The 19,313-nt window shown below is 41.7% G+C and overlaps 1 protein-coding gene across 1 annotated transcript; it reads left to right on the top strand.

The window, feature by feature from the left end:
• Positions 1–15,624: 15,624 nt before the first annotated feature.
• nptx1l (neuronal pentraxin 1 like) lies at positions 15,625–18,745 on the top strand (the record flags this gene model as incomplete). Its single annotated transcript, XM_080044563.1, has 5 exons — positions 15,625–16,065; positions 16,385–16,595; positions 17,350–17,594; positions 17,722–17,901; positions 18,524–18,745. The coding sequence occupies 5 exons, from the start codon at positions 15,625–15,627 to the stop codon at positions 18,743–18,745; spliced, it is 1,299 nt and encodes a 432-aa protein (XP_079900689.1).
• Positions 18,746–19,313: the final 568 nt, after the last annotated feature.

Here is a 19,313-nt window from a genome sequence, read left to right on the forward strand (position 1 = left end):
ACTTCAACAGACACTGGCCTTCAAGTGAGTTTACGTTTGTCAATTAAGCGATTCCAGACCTTCTGTACAAATGAAATTAAGTATGATGGTCTGGTTGGACCAGGCTAGGAAAACACGGGGCTGCAGTACAAAATCACCAAAACGAAAGGTTAAAAAAAAATTGTTTCATGAGCTCTAGCTCAATGGTTGACAAATTGGGTTTTAGGAACGACATATACCTGAGGGATCCCAGGAAAATGAACAGGATAGGAACACAGACAAAATATGTTTTACTGCTACACAACTTTTTCAGTGCTGTATTATCTATTTACTATTTCTATACTAGAGTGGAAATTGTCTCCAGGAATCTAAAACATTTAAATAAAACCAGGAAAATACTTAAACTCAGAGAACTAGCTTGAGCAGTTTGAATTTTTGAATTTTTTTAAATTATTGCACCACAGTCAATTTGATCTTTATTCTACAATATTTAATCCTAGACTGTTTCACTATAGAGTGTATGGATGACACAGTTGAGTGCTGATGGTATAATGAGTACGTCTTGGCCTGCGTGATACTTGTCGCAGCATCGCCAATGACGTCCATGAACACGAGGACTGTTTTCTTTGAATTAAGGGTAAGTGCTTTGGGCTACTCTGGGCCTTTCTTGAGCTCACCTTTAATTAGCGATGGAGCATATGTTTCAAGGACAGTTTGCTCAGTGCTGCCATGATCTGACTGGCTTTAAAAAATGCTGGTTGTCTCTATACTCCACAAAGTCAGAAACATGTTTTGTCCAATAAGTGACTGACCTTTAAAGACAGAGGGAAGATAAAGGTCACAATCAGAACAATCGAAAATTCTTCATTATGCCAGCGTAGCTTATCTCAGCACATCCATCGCGCCAGCAAACACTGAGCAGTATGCCAAAGTTGTGATACACCGATAGCAACTTGTTCATTATTAAAGCAACTGGGCACTGCATACCCAGGTCAAGATTGCTATATTCCTGTATCTGTATTTCATGTTAACATTGGCAATTTGCAGTGGCCCTATAAGGAAACTCCAATACCCTGTCCATTTGTCAACAAAGAGCAGAAAGCTTAGTGAAGTCTTCCTGATAGAGTTCAGCCAAGCCTGGGTCAGACAAACAGAGCAGCAGCAACAGAACACAAATCAATAAGTTGAGACAGGTCACGGGAGGTTGGGGACAGAGTTAGAGTGTGAGTGTGAGTGAGAGAGAGAGAGTGAGAGAGAGAGTGAGAGAGAGAGAGAGAGAGAGAGAGAGAGAGAGAGAGAGAGAGAGAGTCGAGAGTGGGGTTGGGTCAGAGCTGACAGCACTTTATCTAACTTCCCATTTACTTTTAGCAGCTTTTAAAATTGACTGCAAGATTTGCACTGCAACAAAAAAAAATGCCTTTTCTTGCCTCTTTAAATTAAACCTCAAAACTATTTGAGGTGGCCATTAATGAAAATGTGTTGGTGCATTACAATTGGGCTGCAAATTCAAAAGACACTGATTTCTTTTTAATAGTAACCACAGAAACAGACAATGACGCCAGATCATGTTCTAGGAAAATAAATGAAAGTGACCACCAGCAGGTGTTTCAATCATAGATGCATTAGCTACTGATATTAAACAGTGGGCATTGTGCTCAGTGCCATTCTGCCTGCAATTCCCCCACTGTGCCCCAGACTACTACGTGGGAGGGTCATGACCACCCAGCCAGAGCTACGAGCTACCTCTCTCACCAGAGATCAGACAGACATAGCGGGCCACGCACTGTGACCATACTGCCGTAAATAGCACACACAGATGCCTGCTCACACAGACACACGGTGAGTCACAATAGCACAGAGCTGAAATTCTGCTCAGGGTAGGGAGGGAAATAAAATGACTGTGTCGATGATAGTTTTTCTCAAAGTTAAACTTCTCTAGATATTGCACATTTCTCTTATTTCTGATAGCTTTTGTCTCTTGTTTCTTCTTTTAATTTGCAATTGCATTTGAGAGTAAAATGATGACTCATCATAAACAACTTTATGGGGAGAACGTGTACCACAGGCCCTGATAATAAATGCTAATATTCTTCATTCTTGTAATAATAATGCTTACTATTTTCACCCTCACAGCTTAGCCTGTTATCTTGCTCTCATCTACAAAAGGCCACTGAAATCAAAATACCTCTGAAGCAATGGACAAAAATGTATGTGATGGAAAGTCACCAAAGAATGTAGGCTTCCTACTTTGGGTTGCACAAAGGTCTGTAATAAATGACACGGAAATGCACCCAATAGTTTCTGAGATGCTTTAGACAGGCAACAAGCAAACCAACATAGGGACCCCTACAGCAACTATAGCCAAAAACAGGTTTGGAGAGAACAACAACATTAATCATGTCAGCCATTCCCTCACAAATACAAGTGATAAAGCACTATAGAACATTGTGATTGTGTTGGGAGCAGAGGAAGAGTCAGGTAACGTTGCTTGCTATGGAGCAAAACAACTCATAGAGAGTGTCTTGATGGACGGATGGGTCAACAAAACATTTACCATTTCCAAACAACAGCCACATTTTATTTTAACCCATTTTAAACCTGACTACAACTACTTATAGTTGATCATCACAAAAAAAGCCTTAACAAACCATTAACCATACATCCAACCTTAATCATAGTGTCGTTACTCGTTATATTATTAAACTGATTTAGTGTATATTTTTTGTAGCAGTTATGGGAGGCACATGCAAATTATGTTGTACCAATTAAGTCTTTTTATAATTGAATAAGTAGGATTTGTTCACTTTGGAGAGTTCAAATTAATACTGCATACATAAACATTCATCACACATCAGTCAAGTGTGGTTTGGATCACTTGATCGGTGGAAAAGTCCATGTCACCACTCTCCATCACTTAATACAGTACATGTGAAAGAGGGGTGTGTGACACATGATCTTTGAGTAAACACATATCTCAAAGCCTGCTACTGACACGCTAAGTGGTGTTGCATTCAATTTGCTGCAGCACTGCTCCTTGACCATTCTCGCGCCAGCAATCACATTCTTCAGTCACTCCCACACAGATGACATACTGTATATACAAATAACTGTACATTTCCTACAACCTTGTTTTATGCGCTCACATTTGCTGGGCTCTGTATTGCCAGCTCAGTCTGCTCTGACAATATTGAACATTCAGTGAGTTGAGAGACTGGTCAGTTTGACTTTGCAGAAATGTGCAGTATTGCAAATTGAATCCCAGGCAGGCAGTTTGCTTTGATCAATGCACAAAGGCTTACAAGAGGCAGAGTGGAGCTGGCACCTGTGAGGCACATTGAGTTTGAATTGACAGCTGCGGAGCTCTATGGTGAGTCTCCAGTGTATGAAGCCTCAGAGAGCGCCTTTATTCCTGCACAGTGTTGAAATAGTTGAGTTCTAGAGACAACTTGTCTTAAACAAAGCCATGTGTCACATTAATGGACCCAAGCAGTGTAAAAGTATTTGGTGTAGAGAGCTATATCGAATCAGCCTTTACTGAGGCTAATACAATAAAACCATCACGTCTTTTCAGCTAGCATATGTATTGGATGAAAAAAAAGCTTATTCTCCCATGGGATAACTTGCAACAGGATGACAACAGCAGCTTTCAGGTACACCGATATTTGCAAAATGGCAAAGTAAAATGTTTACAATGTTGAGTAAGGAGCATCCACTTTAGAGAAGATGCTGGGTTGGCCTATATAGTCCATCCTGAATACAGAAGGAACAGGGCTTTTAAAGAGTAAATATAGAGGGATGTTTTTTGTTGCGCATGTAGAATAGCACCCGCAGGCTGTTTGTGAAGAAGTACTGCTGGAGAATACCGCCACGGCCCCTGTAAACTCTTCAGGGATAGCACAGGCTTTTATCATTGGCCTGGGCATAAACATCCAAGAACTTTTCAGTGATGAAATTCCACTTGTGATGTAGCCATAAAAAAACATCAGCCAGGGTTTCTCCTGATGTAACTGAAGTTTCTTTCGAAGGCAAATGTGGAAAGCGAGGCTAAAATAACAAGTGGGGAGCATACAAATGCAAAGTATTTCTCCTGTGTTCACATGGGTCTCCCTCGCTTAAGTGAAATTATGCCGACGAGGCTAAATTGAATGAAAAATCTACAAGCATGGAAGCATCAAAAACCTTGACCAACGCTCGAACATGGTTGAGTGAACATGGGGTGGAGGAGAAAAAGAGAGAGAGAAAGGTGGAGCAGGACTGAGTTGAGCAAAAGTAAACTGAGTGAGTGAAGGAAGAGGGTGTGGGGGAAAGGAAGAGTGGTAAATAATTGAGAGTGCCCAGCAATGAGAGAAAAAGACAGAGCATTGAGCGACCCCGGATGATACATGGCTTGTTTCATACTGACCACGCAAGTCTCAAAGAATCTGTGAAACATCACCTTTAACTTGGACATTCCCCGGCTGCAATGGATCGATGCCCACTAAACGCCTTCCTTGCTGGGCAGTTAAGGCCATTACCAATGTTTTCTCCATCGATCACTGGAGGAATGTGTGTGTGTGTGTGTGTGTGTGTGTGTGTCCTGGTCCCAGCTGACGATAGATGTTCTGTGTCCAAAGCTTTGCTGTCCCTCACTTTTTTTTGTGCCCCCCAAAGCATCTCCGGAGAAAACTACAGCACACACAGAGCAGACAGTTCAATAATGATTAAGGGAAGGAGGAATCGTGAGGAAACTGAGACACATCAACTGCATCTGATAGACACTACATTTCTATACCACTACATTTTTTATTTTTTATATGATATATAGTTGCTGCTACCTTGCTTATGTTCAGTGTTGTTGTTGCTAGGTGGTAGGGTGAGATTGGTTGTTGTATACTATGAAACTGGAGACTGAGGTTTCCATCCAGTGTGTGGTAAAAGTTAGATTATTAAATCAGTCTGGTCGACGAAAGATAACAAAGTAAACTAGCCCTGTCCCGTCTTTAGTCAGACATGTCTTTATGATACAGATAACTTTGTTTTACATATTTAAGATTGAGACCTTCCCTACTCGAAGGCTTTGCTTGAACATAAAGCTTTAAAACATTGCCATGATCAGTGATTGTCAAGTTGTCCATAGACAGCCATGCAGCTTTGTGAGGCTGCACATAGGCACAGAGGTACTTTGTGCTAAATGCTAAAAATCAACATGGTCCCAATGACAATGCTAACATCTAAAATGTTTAGCAGGTTCACCGTTGCATCATTGAATTTGTAAAAACACAAATTGAAGCTGATTTGGAATTTCAATACTTTTGAAGATTCATGGTCATGAACAAAAGTTTGCAAACTTGACCTGATGATGGCGCTAGAGCAAAAGTCTGGAGTGAAAAAATATTAGGGGAAGACGATAAAAGGAAAGCAATATACATTATATTCCTTACAAAGGAAATTGCCGTCCTAAAAAAGAAGTTCATAGGATACTGTAGTATAGAAGAATTAATTGGGGAGAAAATTTAAAAAAATCAAGCTAGCTATTTTTGCACAAGTCTTTTATTCAGTTATATTTAAGCACGACAATTAATGTGACTCTATCTGCACTGAACTGCCTGAGCCATGAGCCGCAAATGAATTCAACTGGTTCCACTTGGATGTTTTATGCTCCGGCACATGAGTCAGTTATTTAACAACTGACTGGCGAAATGAAACATTAAAAGACGCCGCTGATGTGATATGATGAGACGGTTGAGGGGAAAGCACGCCTTGGCCCACTCTCGGGGCCTGCGACGCATTTACGTATACACAGTGGAGCGAGGCGTCACGGTCATTTTCACACAAGCGGACGCGCATTCTATCCATTAACCCCCCAGCTCAGTTACTGTACAAACTGTTTGTCATGAAAAGTTTCAGGCTGGGAGTCTCACGCAGTAAAATACACTATATATTTCTCCTACAGTTTAAGATTTCAAAAAGCGGTTTTCAAACTTTTCACCTGCTGACAGACAGATCCCTCTGAGGTAAGTGTGAGGAAGAGAGAACATGAGAGAGAGAGAGAGAGAGAGAGAGTGAAGAGTTCAGTCTCTTGGTGAGAACAGAGGGCTTTATGATGTGATTGATTTTAAAGTAGACAGAAGGTTATTGGATCCATTGTGCTTCTGAAAAAAGTCCCCCACCGGCGTCGCAGATCTGTGGTTGCACCAGAGATATTTATACTTCACAAGTGGATACCTTCTAATGCTTTGGAAGAAAGAAAAAAAAAAGCTTTGAGAATCTTCTCTAACGTATTAAATATCAAGGAGCATTTCATAGCACAAAACAAACCTGGATATGTCTCATAGGATGGATGCAACTCTCGAATCCAAGTAGCAATGAAGGATTACACTGCAATGTTGTGTGCGTTTTTTTTTGTGCACCCTAAATGGAAATACAAAACCTGCCAAAAATTTCACTGTGTACTTTCTGCCACAAGCTAATTTAGGATTCAGTAAAGCGGTCTTGTTGTAAACATGAAACCAAAATGATATTTGATAATAATAATCAAAGACTCCATCATCATCACCGCCACACTAAACGTTGTTCAGGTAAACACTGCGCTGCTGATACAGTGGCCTTTGTACAAATAATACTACAGCAATCCTGCCTGCCAAAAGCTATTTGCACGCCTCATTACACCGTGCCTGTAAAAATATGTATGCAGACATCTTAGGACAATAACCTGGAATGATTCATGAGGCTAAAACAATGAGAATAAATCCGTTGTTTACTTCTGTTTGAAGGTAATGCATCGCAGCATAGAGCTAAAATGACATAAGTAATGAGTGAGGGGAGAGCTAAACTGTGAGACAACAAACTAAAATATTCAACATGCAGAGGGCAAAGGCATTCAATGCAATTCTTTATTGGGTTGGAAAAAGAAGCAAAAGAGAACAAAGAGAAACGGGCATGTTGTTAGCTACGTTTGGCCCCATTTGTTAACATACAGAGCCTAGGGAATAGGCATCAACACTTGATATTTTTTGTTGTTCAGCACACACACAGTACGGAAAGGTAGCAGATCCTGAGGAGGCATTCACTGATTTTGACAAACGGTTATTTGGACAACAAGCATTCTCCAAAATCACTCACTCCACCTTCAAATGTGTCAAAATATTTTTTATCAATAATGTCTGTCCTGAAATATGTTTGTAACTAGCTTTTTATAGACTTTTAATTGTACAAAAGCTGTTAGGTATAGGGACTTTGCAAAGTTGAAGAGTCATAACATACTAACTTAGGCAGGGATGGGTCAAAAGGGCCAAGTCCAGCACTATATGCCCATCAGCAGGTATACAGTGTGTGTGTGTGTGTGTGTGTGTGTGTGTGTGTGTGTGTGTGTGTGTGTGTGTGTGTGTGCGCGCACATTATATAAGAAACACTTAGGCATCTCTCAGCAGAGCGCTCCACTCAGTCAGTCTAAGGCAGGGTCAGGAGATAGAATCACAGCATGAGCCGCAGAGCGCAACACTAAAAAACACAGGTGCACTCACTCAACTCTGAAATCACTTCCCACATGATGAGAGGTAACTTACATTTGCCGGGTGAGAATGTCTTATTGAGAGATGTGTGACGCACGACTGACTGTAGATTTGATTTGAACAGACATATTTTCCACAGTGAGCTTTTGCCTTCTGACTTAATCTGATCACAAACTAAAGCACACGCACATTGATTATGATGCTGTAAGCTGGCTTTAGAAGGTGCTGCGTCATAGAGAATGCAAGGGCAGATATTTTGTACTTCTAAACTTGTTCCTTCCCTAAAATTCCTTCCTTGTGATGGCTCTACTTGGGCACAGTTTGAGCTAATGCTAATTTCACCCTGTTAACGTGTATAAATGCATACACTCGTGCCTTCAAAAACCAGAATGGAATTAAAAGGTGTCTATAACATGTTCAGTACGTTGCGCTATAAACAACCCCGCAACACATTTTACAGTGGCGGAACCTATTGTTATCGGGCAGCTGTGGACGATGAGGCAAAATAACATTTGATTTCAATTAGTTTCATTTATTTATGGCTCGTGACCACACTGCCATGCCATTGTATGGAGCACAAAATGTTCTAATAATAACAGAAAAAAAAACAGTGGCATTCGGCATGGACAAAACAAATACACAAATAAAAAAATGGAAATTTCTATTCACTGCTCCATGAAGACGAGTAAACTGCTGAGTGTTTATTATTATGAAACATCGATCTATAACCTTAATTACCACTTGGTGTGGTTGATCCTGTGTGTGGCAGGTGGCATCCTGTATAAGCCCTGAGGAGAGTAACACTACAGCATGATGTGGGAGTGCAGGCGACCTCTTGAGGGAAATGGGGTTTGTGGGTTTGGAGTATAAGACAGAATACTTGATGGGAGGTAAGTGGGAAGGTGGAAGCCTAGACTCATCTGTTGACATCTTTCCTCATCACCTATTTAGAGACAATGAATAGGAGGAACGGGGGGAAAAGAGATGGAGAGATAGGAGGGGGCAAATGAAATATTAAACACAAAAGGAGGTCTATTTTTAGAAGTAGGTGGGGAAGGGGGAGTGGGGGTGGGGGGGGGGGGGTGCATCACTTGTATTATTGATGTTGTGGTGCAAGTAGGGGGCTCTTTGGTTCCTTCCCCTGAAGGCAGCCTGTCCGAGGTGTGTGTGTGTGTGTGTGGGGTGCGTGTTTGTGCAATAATAGTGGTTTTCTCCCAGGAGTGGTCATTTGATTAGCAAGACAAAATAGCAAATAAGACCATTCTTAGAGGGAGAGTTGTACATGTATCACATTTTAATTCTGAGCAGAGAGACCACAAAACAGTGGAAGCCTGAAGGGAAGAGCTTGTGAGGAAGACGAGTAGAGAGAGAGAGAAAAAGAGCGATTGCTGCAGTTGTTGGAGCTGCTTTCCCCACAGGGAGAGCGCCGAATGTATAGAAATATTTGCCTGCACTTTTTGACACTATTCTATCATTCAACACAAGATGCGAGGCGGGCTCTTCTTTGGGGAGTCTTCATGTGAAGGCACACACACACACACACACACACACACACACACACACACGCATGGTTGCAGGGTTCACAGAGCAAATATGTGAGAGGCTGTGAAGCACTGATTTGTGCATCTTGGGACTTTTCTTTTCTTTTTTTAACAAGCTGGTGAATACATCATCTCCAAGCATCAAGGCGTGATTCATTTAATTTCCGGCCTTGTGCTTATCGGTCTATCACAACAACTGGCCTTCAAATTTTTTCTGCTCCAGGGACAATGCTGTGTATGACGTCTTACATCTTAAGAAAAAGCCCAGCTCATCTCACTCACACACACACACACACACACACACACACACACACACACACACACACACACACACACACACACACACACACACACACACACACACACACACACACACACACACACACACACACACACACACACACACACACACACACACACACACACACACACACACACACACACACACACACACACACACACACACACACACACACACACTTTCATTCATCCTTACTTTCATGGCCTCAGATTATCCTCTCCCACATTACATCACTGTAATATCCCCATGCTTAAACTGCAATCCACTTCAAGGCCGGCCAGTCTGCTACATGGACGGGGCTGGACATCGTAATTTGGCCGGAAGCCTTTAATGCTCACAATACTTATGGATATGGATTGATGATTAAATGCTGCCGTGCGTCGGCTGAATGTGACCGGATCTGACCTGAGCGCTAACATTAACATGAAGAGGACTTGAAGGCCCTTGGATTTTAACCGCATCTCTCAAGGATATTCATTCAGTTGTTTTTAAACTGCAACAGTTTCCACTCTTTGGTAAATGTGGAATGTTGAAATGCATGTTGGGTAACACAACCGGTACTTTGGAATGGTGTCTCAAAGTGTGCAGCAAAATATCTGAAACAGACATCTCACTGAATCTTTACGTTTTTCTTCATTCTAAGTTTTTCTAATGACTGTTGATCAGTGAAACAGCTGGGATTATTACTTTTGCTAACACAGTGTGGGCGGCTGTGAATGTTTATGAGGCATAACTTTCTCTACACTGACTGTACTTGTTCTCCTCCCTCTCACTATATAGGTGCTCGATCGGTTGCGGTGTCTTCAGTTCTCTGCTGCAGAATCAACGTGCCAGCCGGAGGCCTTGAGAAAGTCAGTCACTTTTTCTTTTTGTGTTGCTCATCAATAGTACATTCCTTCATTAGACTGCATCTCTTGACAGAACGTCATGCTTCCACAGCTTCTCTCTTGACAGCTGAGTGGTGCACACAGCTCCCACCTACGTACTGCTCATGCCTTGCTAGCTGCTCGGTGGTGCCATGGACGCCCGCAAAACAATCATATGTTACAAGCATTTTTAATGTTACATAGGCTGTGTTAACAGATGTGCCGCTTTCACAAAGCAATGTCAAGATTTCAGGTTAACCACAAAAAGTCAGCAGAGAATGCCAATGATGGGGGATGAAGTAACAATATATGGTCTAAATTTCCATTTTTACATTACTGTAATATACAACTTGGGTTATTATGCTGAACATTCACTTACATATGTAACTTTGTATGCAAAAGAAAAGTATGCAAAAATAAAAGGTTGTGGTTACAAATCTAGCGTTTCTTTAAAAATAAGATTCACGGTTGTGCAGCAGGCTTCATTTGTCCAGTTGTTGTTAAAAAACAGTCGCATGATCTGTTTTTCCCGTAGCAAAGCAGCAAGAACTGTTCGATTTAAAGCGACACATTGTTTGTGGAGTCTGCGGGCCAGCCTTCAACAGTGCTGAAGGATTCTGAGCTGAGATTGAAATTGAATCCACGAGGCCGTTTGTGATGTGATACTGAGCATTCCTGATGTACAATTCACAATGCAACATCTCTCCAGGTGCTCAAAGAATGCTGTGCCGCCTGCATTCATCATGCAACATTGTGAAACACAATAACAACAGCAATGAGACGACTGAAATGTGCTGTGGAAATAAATGTGTCAATAAGTGTCAGTTATCTGTAGGTCATTTTCTTAAGGGGGTATATAAAAATTATTTCATGCAAAAAGTGCTCAGATCTGAGGTAATATTATAAGTAACTCTTGTAAAATGGAAGTAAAAAAAAATCGGTCACAAATGCTCCACAAATCAAATAAATCAAAAGTCTCAAACATTAGGACATCATATACAGCAAAGAGGAGCAGAAGTGCTGTGAAGAGACTGTGAAAGAGCGATATTATAAACATGTACAGAGAAGGTATTTAACCTGACCCATCTTAGTAGCGTTCATTTCAAAGTGCCAAAGTGCTAATCAGTATATCCATACAGTTGTGCTAATCAGTATATCCATACAGTTGTGCTAATCAGTATATCCATACAGTTGGGTGGATAGAATATATTCTGACTTTTAGTTTCTATTGCGGGATAACCTTCCAGAATCCTAAATCCTACATTTCCCTCAATGCAACTCACTAATGTTTTTACACTAGAACCCCAGTTAAATGCAGTTTTAATTACATTCATTTGACAGTGTTATATTGTCTAAACGTACTCCACTAACTTGAATGAGTCAATAGAGAAAAAGCCAATAAAATGGAATTGCTTTCATTAGATTAGAACAGTAGATCAAAAACCTTCCCATGAATGCAATGTGTGTCAGAGATCAGATTAGATCAGAAGAAATAAATGATCAAAGAGAGAGTTGTAGAAGAATCCAACTGCCCATGCGCAACAGTAAAGGGATCCTGTATCAAGTCGTCAAATCCTTTACAATGAAAAAAATACACATTTCCATGTACACATTGTTTTACACGGCCTCATCTTCTGCAGCAGCACAGCAAATGTTCCCAATGTCAGATGATGCATTGTATGAATGTCATATGGGCGCTCACTCAGCTCATGCAGAAGGAAAACATAATTAAATCACAACCTTTAATAAAACATAAGGAGGGCAATCATACACTATGGAAAGCTCAATGTGCAGACCATGGGGGAAATGACAAAAAAAAGGGGGGGGGGGGGTTGGAGGGAATGAGTAGTGATGGGAAGTCATGAGTAAGAATGGCTTCATCTTAATTAGCCTCTCTGGGCCATTTCCTTTTTTTTTTCTTCTTACACTGTGCCGGCAACTACATGACATTTTCCTCGGCTCTAACCAGCCTTCACATACTGAAGTTCCAGTGACCTCAAAATATGGCAGCTGGTTTCCTCCACTGACAGGGTAGGTGGATGGCAGTGCCTTGCAGTGGCTTAATTAGGCTGCAGGTCTTCATAGAAATGATGAAATACCATGTGGGTTTTATTATTACATTTCCACACACAGTGGTTACATTTAGATGGGAAAAACATTAGATATAGGTGACCTTTACCTCCCTCTGACTAACTGTACATGCTTTTTTCACATTGCGGGTGAGCAGCTGATTCTCTATGATTGGATCAGCTGGATTTCAGAGTTACCGTTGCACAGTGACAGTGAAAAAATTGGAAAAAATAAATTAATTTTGAATTAATTCAAAATATCAGATGTCAGATTTTATTCACCACGCCCTACTACATTGTAAACTGCTGAGTGTGTCTGATTGGTGCTGCTTTCAACAGACACCATACAGTACATCCATTACGTGAAATAATTAAAAACAAGAAGTAGAAGAAAAAAGGCCTTCACTACAGCGGGAGGTGACTGGAAGAAGTCCGGGAGAAAAAAGCAAGTCAAGGGCAGAATGCCAAATTGTGAAAATACAACTATTGATCTATGGTGCTGCATGGATAGTGCATTTCCCACAGTCGGAATGCATTATTGAAGAGATATACCGTTGGCCACAACAGGTGGACATCGCCACCAGCAACACAGCGCCGCTGACAGACCCCAGGCATGGTGTTGTGTGTGTGTGTATAGGAATCGTGATGAAACCATAACTGGCAGCTGTTTGTATGAGATAAGTATCTTGTCACAGATTGTTGTTCCAGTCAAGTCGACCACAATGACTTCAAGAACATATAACCATTTCATCTAAACCCCACATTATTATTTCATGTACACTGTGGCTAACAACATTATAAATTCAACAGCTACTGCAATGCTTTTTTATTTTTATATAAATCACAGCATAAGTCAATATGCTTACAGGGTGAATTTAAATCTTGTGGCATCAAGAGGAAAATGTTAATTTGAGTGTGAAAGGCCACAGAGCAGCAGCACAAGCGTTAAGGGGCTACTTGAGCCCGGAGGTTGGAATGGAGAGGTGATTTGGAAGAGGTACAGTGTGTTTTTTCGAGGAGGACAGAAGAGTGAAGTTTTTTTTTCTCTTCTTTCAGCATATGGCTCCGAGACTTGTTTGTGTGGGAAGCAGAAGCTGAATAATGAATTCATAATGAGAGCTAGACTTTTGGACATTTTGCAATGCTACTTTGGTCCCACGGGGGTAGAAGATGTCTAGTCTTTTTCTGCCTGATTATAATACAACACAGTATAGTATCATAAACCCCAATCCAAACGAAATCATCATATTATTGATTGCAACATTTGAGCAACTGTGTAAAACTTGGGCCAATTACCTAGGTGAAATGAATATCCTTAGGACATAATCGGAAAGCACAGCAGTCTATAGTGTGTTTTTTTATTTAACGGGCACACATTTACCAGATGGTTGATAGGATGGAGAGAAAAAGTTTGTTTACTCAAATTCTTTCTCTGCAAGTCACTGTGCTCCAATGGGGCCACAGTTCATTGCTTCATGTTGCAAAACATTGAATACATTTCTTTTTTAGTCTGGCAATACTTACACAAAGGCAAGGGAGCTGAAAGCATAACCTCGACTCAGTGCTGGTGTCACAGCTCTTGAACAAACACCATCTTTATAAACTTTTTGGTGTTGACGTTTGACCTGATTTATTTCACTCATCCCTTCCCTCAAAAGGAAAACAGTTGACATAAGCGGCCCCTTCCGGCAGCAAATCCCGCAACAGTTACATCACCTCAAATCCACTTTCTTCTTACGACTGTCACGCCACACTTAAAGGAATTACTTTCTCGGAAACCACCTGTAAGCTTCACTTTTGTTTTTGTTTGTCACTTCCATGTCCATCAAATTTGCATTACGGACAGTGAGTGAAGTCACAAAAGCTCTTTCTTTAAATCGCACTCACCACAAATCCACTGGTGACATTCAAGAGACACTTCAGATAACACTTATCGGTGTCACAAATTATAACATGAAGCGGCAAGGAATAACTTGATTTAGGGATGACAGATGCTTTGTAATAGTGTATGTAAAGTAACAGAAAATATTCCATTCAGATGCTTACCCATCCCCAACCCACTAATACAATTACTCATACAGTATATTGCACCAACTCTTATTAGGCTCTTGGTAGGTTGTTAAAATGAAGTCCTTCCTCCTGACAACAATCTAAATGGCTAATTCAGTCTTATTATCCAGCCTGCAGCTATAAACCATTTAGCTTCTCCAGACATAGTAAATATGATCGTTATGAGGCCATGACCTGTCTAACCTCCACCCTATTACATCCTCTCTTTTTCACATGCAGACCTTTGGACGCTCATGCTGTAGTGCACAGTTTTCCAAATCAATCAATTCTAATCGGAAAGCCGTTTTCATTACTTATTCAAAAGTGTTTTCATTTCACTTCTCAACATCGGCTGAATAAAATAAGAGCCGAGTGGGCAGCGGACAAATAAAAAGTGTCGTTCCTGAATAATAGATGGGGTAAATTGCTTGGGGACGGATTATCATTTTTGGAAACTGAATTATTGAGCTTATTATAGCATAGTGATGTGGAGAGAATTTCACCATTGAAAAAGGTAGAGGGACTTAGAAGGGTAGGAAGGTGTTTGTGTGTGTGTGTGTGTGTGTGTGTGTGTGTGTGTGTGTGTGTGTGTGTGTGTGTGTGTGTTTGTGTGTGTTTGTTTGTGGTGAGTTTGACCTGAAAATTAATCAATGTCTTTTCAAAGTGAATTCACAGTTCACTTCCAAATATACACAGAGAAGTAAAAAGTTACAGTATATATAAAACGCAGTCTTCATTGCACTAGTCACAGTTGAGCTGAGCGAAGAGGAAGAGGCTCCGACAGTTACAGTGTTAGTGGTCGGAGCTGTCCGTGGTGCTGAATCCGAACACAAATTGCTGCATTCACCTACAGCATGGCGTGTGTGTGTTCAAAGAGTTGTTACTTGTGCGCAAAACAAAAACAAACACAGCTGGCTGCTCTATAGGCACCCCGCAACCCCTCGTCACTGCCTTACAAATGAGAGTTTTCCCGATGAATAGCACACAGTGCAAAACATAGATAAAAGATACTCGAGCAGAACTGATGAAAGATTTACCATGTGGGGAGACTGAAAACCAAAATGGGTGCATCACTTTGAGTCTGTGTGTGACGCTGCGAACTGGAGCCGATTAAACTGTGGAGAGCGCGCGCGGTTCCCTCCCCTCCGGTCGTGATGCAGTGAACCCGCTCTGCGCAGAACCAGGCTCGCTGTATAAAAACGCGCTGCGCTCTCACATACAGGATTACAACAACAAGAGGGACACACAGACACGGGCGTCAAGTCACTATTATACTGGCTTCACCAGCCAAAAAGAAGAAGAAAAAAAGCACAGCAAACCGAAGCCGACATGCAGCAGGCCACGAAGAACGTTGGATTCTGTTGGAGACTTATTTTTCTATTTGCGTGCGTCTTTTGGGAAAGTTCGTCTCAAGACTTCGGCGGGCAGACGCAGTTCATTTGCACGTCCGTACCCAAGGATATGGACATATGCGCGGCCACCCTGCGGAACAGCGTGCCGGGAGAGGACCTGAAGACCACCGTCATGCAGCTGCGGGAGACGGTTTTGCAGCAGAAAGAGACGATCATGAACCAAAAAGAGACCATCAGGGAACTGACCTCAAAGTTGGCCCGGTGCGAGAGCCAGAGCGGCGGCGAGCCCGGGGGAAGGAGTAAAGGAGCCGCCGGGGCCAAAAACACTATGGGGGATGTATCGAGGGGCCCGGCCGACACTTTGACGCAACTATCACAGACTTTACAGTCGCTGAAGCAGCGGTTAGAAAACCTGGAGGTAGGCTGCTGCTTACTGTTATACTGACGTTTTTAAAACACTTTTTGTTTTGGTGACTGCGCAAACCTCTCTGTCGACCAAATTACACCCACTTTTTCAGAATGTCTATATAAATGCATAGCTTTTATGTGTTTCGGATCTTGATTGTTAAAATTGTGAGCACACAAGCAATTACATTGCGTGTGTCAGATAAAAATGGAGTTGGTTTTCCTGCGATAAACCTCGGAAAAAAAAGGAATACTATCTTTAGTGCGCACCCACACTTAAAATCCTTATTTACATTGAGCTAATCGATTGTTTTTTTACCCTTTCCTAACAGCAATTCAGCAGAAGTAACAACTCGGCGCAGGCGAACAGCCTCAAAGATCTGCTCCAGAGTAAAATCGACGACTTGGAGAAGCAGGTGTTGTCTCGAGTGAACAGCATCGAGGAGGGGAAGCAGCCCGGGCTCCGCAACGAGACGCAGCAGCGCGGGAGAGTGGAGTCCACGCTCACGTCTCTTCACGAGAGGATCACCGACCTGGAGAAAGGTAGTTTAATTCTATGCTTGGTTATGTGCGTGTTAAAGTTAAAAAGTTTAAAAATATCTGGAAGGTTTGGGTCGGTGTGCCAGTGTATGGAGGGATGGGTTAAAAGGAATCCGTAATCAAGATGAGATGTCAGATTGCAGTAAGGTTTAATTTAAATGTTTTCATTTTAAAGCTTGTATGACCTCAGCAGTCGATACAATGATCATCCTTATCTTTAACATAAATATTATATTGATATACCCACATATTGTGGGTAGATCAATATTAACAGCAGGGAAATTAGACAGTTACTGCAAAAGATCTACACATCAGGTTCCTTAAAATGATCCGAAGTCCCTTTTGCCTCTTTCTTGTCATATTTTCAAACCTTTTTCTAAATATTGAGGGGGACATTTCCCCTGCATCCCCCTAAATCTAGCCTACACACACAAAACACACACACACGATTGGTGGTAAAATGGAGGTGGTGTGGTGGAAGAATAAAAGAGGAAGGTTAACAACGTCAGCAATATATTGTGGTTACTAGATTTATCATGGAGGGAGATTAAAAGCAAATCTGGAATGTCACGGCCGTGGGTATTTGTTGTGTAACGTATAATTCCTATGTTAATCCCCGCAGGACGTGTGCGTGCGTACTGCGTTGGGAATGATAATCTTCAAAATAAAAAAATTAATGACACACTGATTCTTCTCCAAAGTGTGTCTGGTAAAGGCAGCAACAACAATACATTTTCAATTGTTTTCTTCCACACAGGGCAAAGAGAGAACAGGCCTCTGGATAAATTCCAGTTGACATTTCCTCTGAGAACCAACTACATGTACGCCAAAGTGAAGAAGAGTTTGCCCGAGATGTACGCCCTCACCGTGTGCATGTGGCTCAAATCCAACGCGTCCCCTGGAGTGGGCACACCTTTCTCCTACGCAGTAGAAGGTCAAGCCAACGAGCTGGTCCTCATAGAGTGGGGCAACAACCCCATGGAGATACTGATAAATGACAAGGTAGATGATTTGAAAGCGCCGGTGGGGGGAAATGGGAAGGTTGCCATGTATTGATTTGAGTTTATTTTTGGTTTGTATTTGTACTGCAGCATCATGCCTTCACGTCATATCCACTCTCTATATATAGGTTGCCAAGCTGCCTTTCCTCATCAATGATGGCAAGTGGCATCATATTTGCGTGACCTGGACCACTCGGGACGGGGTTTGGGAGGCGTTCCAAGATGGCGTCAAGAGAGGGAGTGGAGAGAATTTGGCTCCGTATCACCCCATTAAACCACAGGGCCTGCTGATAATAGGCCAAGAGCAGGTAAAAGGCACAATGAATGCACTCAACACATTCTGTTTAAAGGTGCACTATGTCACTTTGGGTGTGTCAGAGATGTGAACATTTTCTAAGTTATAATCACAAAACACTTACGAAACTACTTTAAACGTAATTGTTTCTTACTATTATTGTTTATATCGGAAGGGGCGACAATTTTTCTTAAGTTTGGTTCCTCAGACGCCTCAAAACAACTTAAAAAAAATGGGTGTTTTGATTTCTGATGAGCAAATTATTTTAACACAAATAATTATATGTCGAGAAAAATATGATATATAATATACTAACTTCAGGCTCGGTAAATGTGAACTATTCACTATAATAAGATTATGTTGGGCCAGCACGTAACGCAGAATTTCCTTGTGATTTTTTTTCTTCAAATGCATCTATGGCTTTAATCCACTTCATTGGTTTAATAAAGTCATGAGATCTTCCACAGGCACTCATCAAGGATCTCAGTGGAATGAAGATGCATTCAATTCGAATCAGTTAAATCAAATCCATGCAGATAATCCATAAAAGGCAATTTTGTTCTCTCCACAAAGCAGCCAGAGGAGAAAAAAATCATATCATACGCCGTGATTAAATCCATTTGTCTTCCCCACAGGACACGCTCGGGGGAGGATTTGACGCCACTCAAGCTTTCGTCGGAGACTTGGCAAATTTCCACATCTGGGACCGGAAACTATCCGTCGGAGAGATATACAATCTAGCCACTTGCAGCAGTAAAGCGCAAGTGGGCAACGTCTTTGCGTGGATGGAGACGAGCCTAGATATTTACGGTGGGGCCTCCAAGTGGACATTCGAAGCTTGTCGCCAGCTCAACTGAAACAGCAGGGAAGAGAAAAAAATCAATGCATTCGTTGAAGCCACCTCTGTTGTCACAGTATCGGGTAAATTAGTTTGAAAGATCGGGATCAATGAATAGCATCTGGATTGGTTATTGATATTTGATAACATCGTCTGTGGAAACTTGATAAGATTTTAACCAGATATTCATTAAGGGGTGAGGGAGGGGGGGGGGGACAGGTCAATGGAAATGGGGCACACAATGGCATCCTGTGTGGGGGCTTGAGGGCATTTCAGGCCTACACTTGTGGTTTCATTTGAAAAAGAATCTGGTGTCGCTCCAGAGAGAGAGCAGAGGATTTGCTCTCGGAGACCAAAAATGACAGGCCAGCGTCCAAAGTACAGTAGGAGGTCATGTACGTAGTGTTTTAGCCAAACAGATGTCACGCAAGTCAACAAAACGACTGGATTCTTCAAAAACGTCTTTTCTGTCTCGACTGCCAGGGGATTTTCACTGTGAAAAAAGGACAAAGGAGGACTTCTTTTTAGAAATGGAAAGGGTTTCTTTAAGGAGGTCATGAAATAAGACGCCATTGTTTCTCTCTCAC

The sequence above is a fragment of the Ammodytes marinus genome (assembly GCF_949987685.1).
Source record: "Ammodytes marinus genome assembly, chromosome: 16".
Lineage (NCBI taxonomy): Eukaryota > Metazoa > Chordata > Actinopteri > Uranoscopiformes > Ammodytidae > Ammodytes > Ammodytes marinus.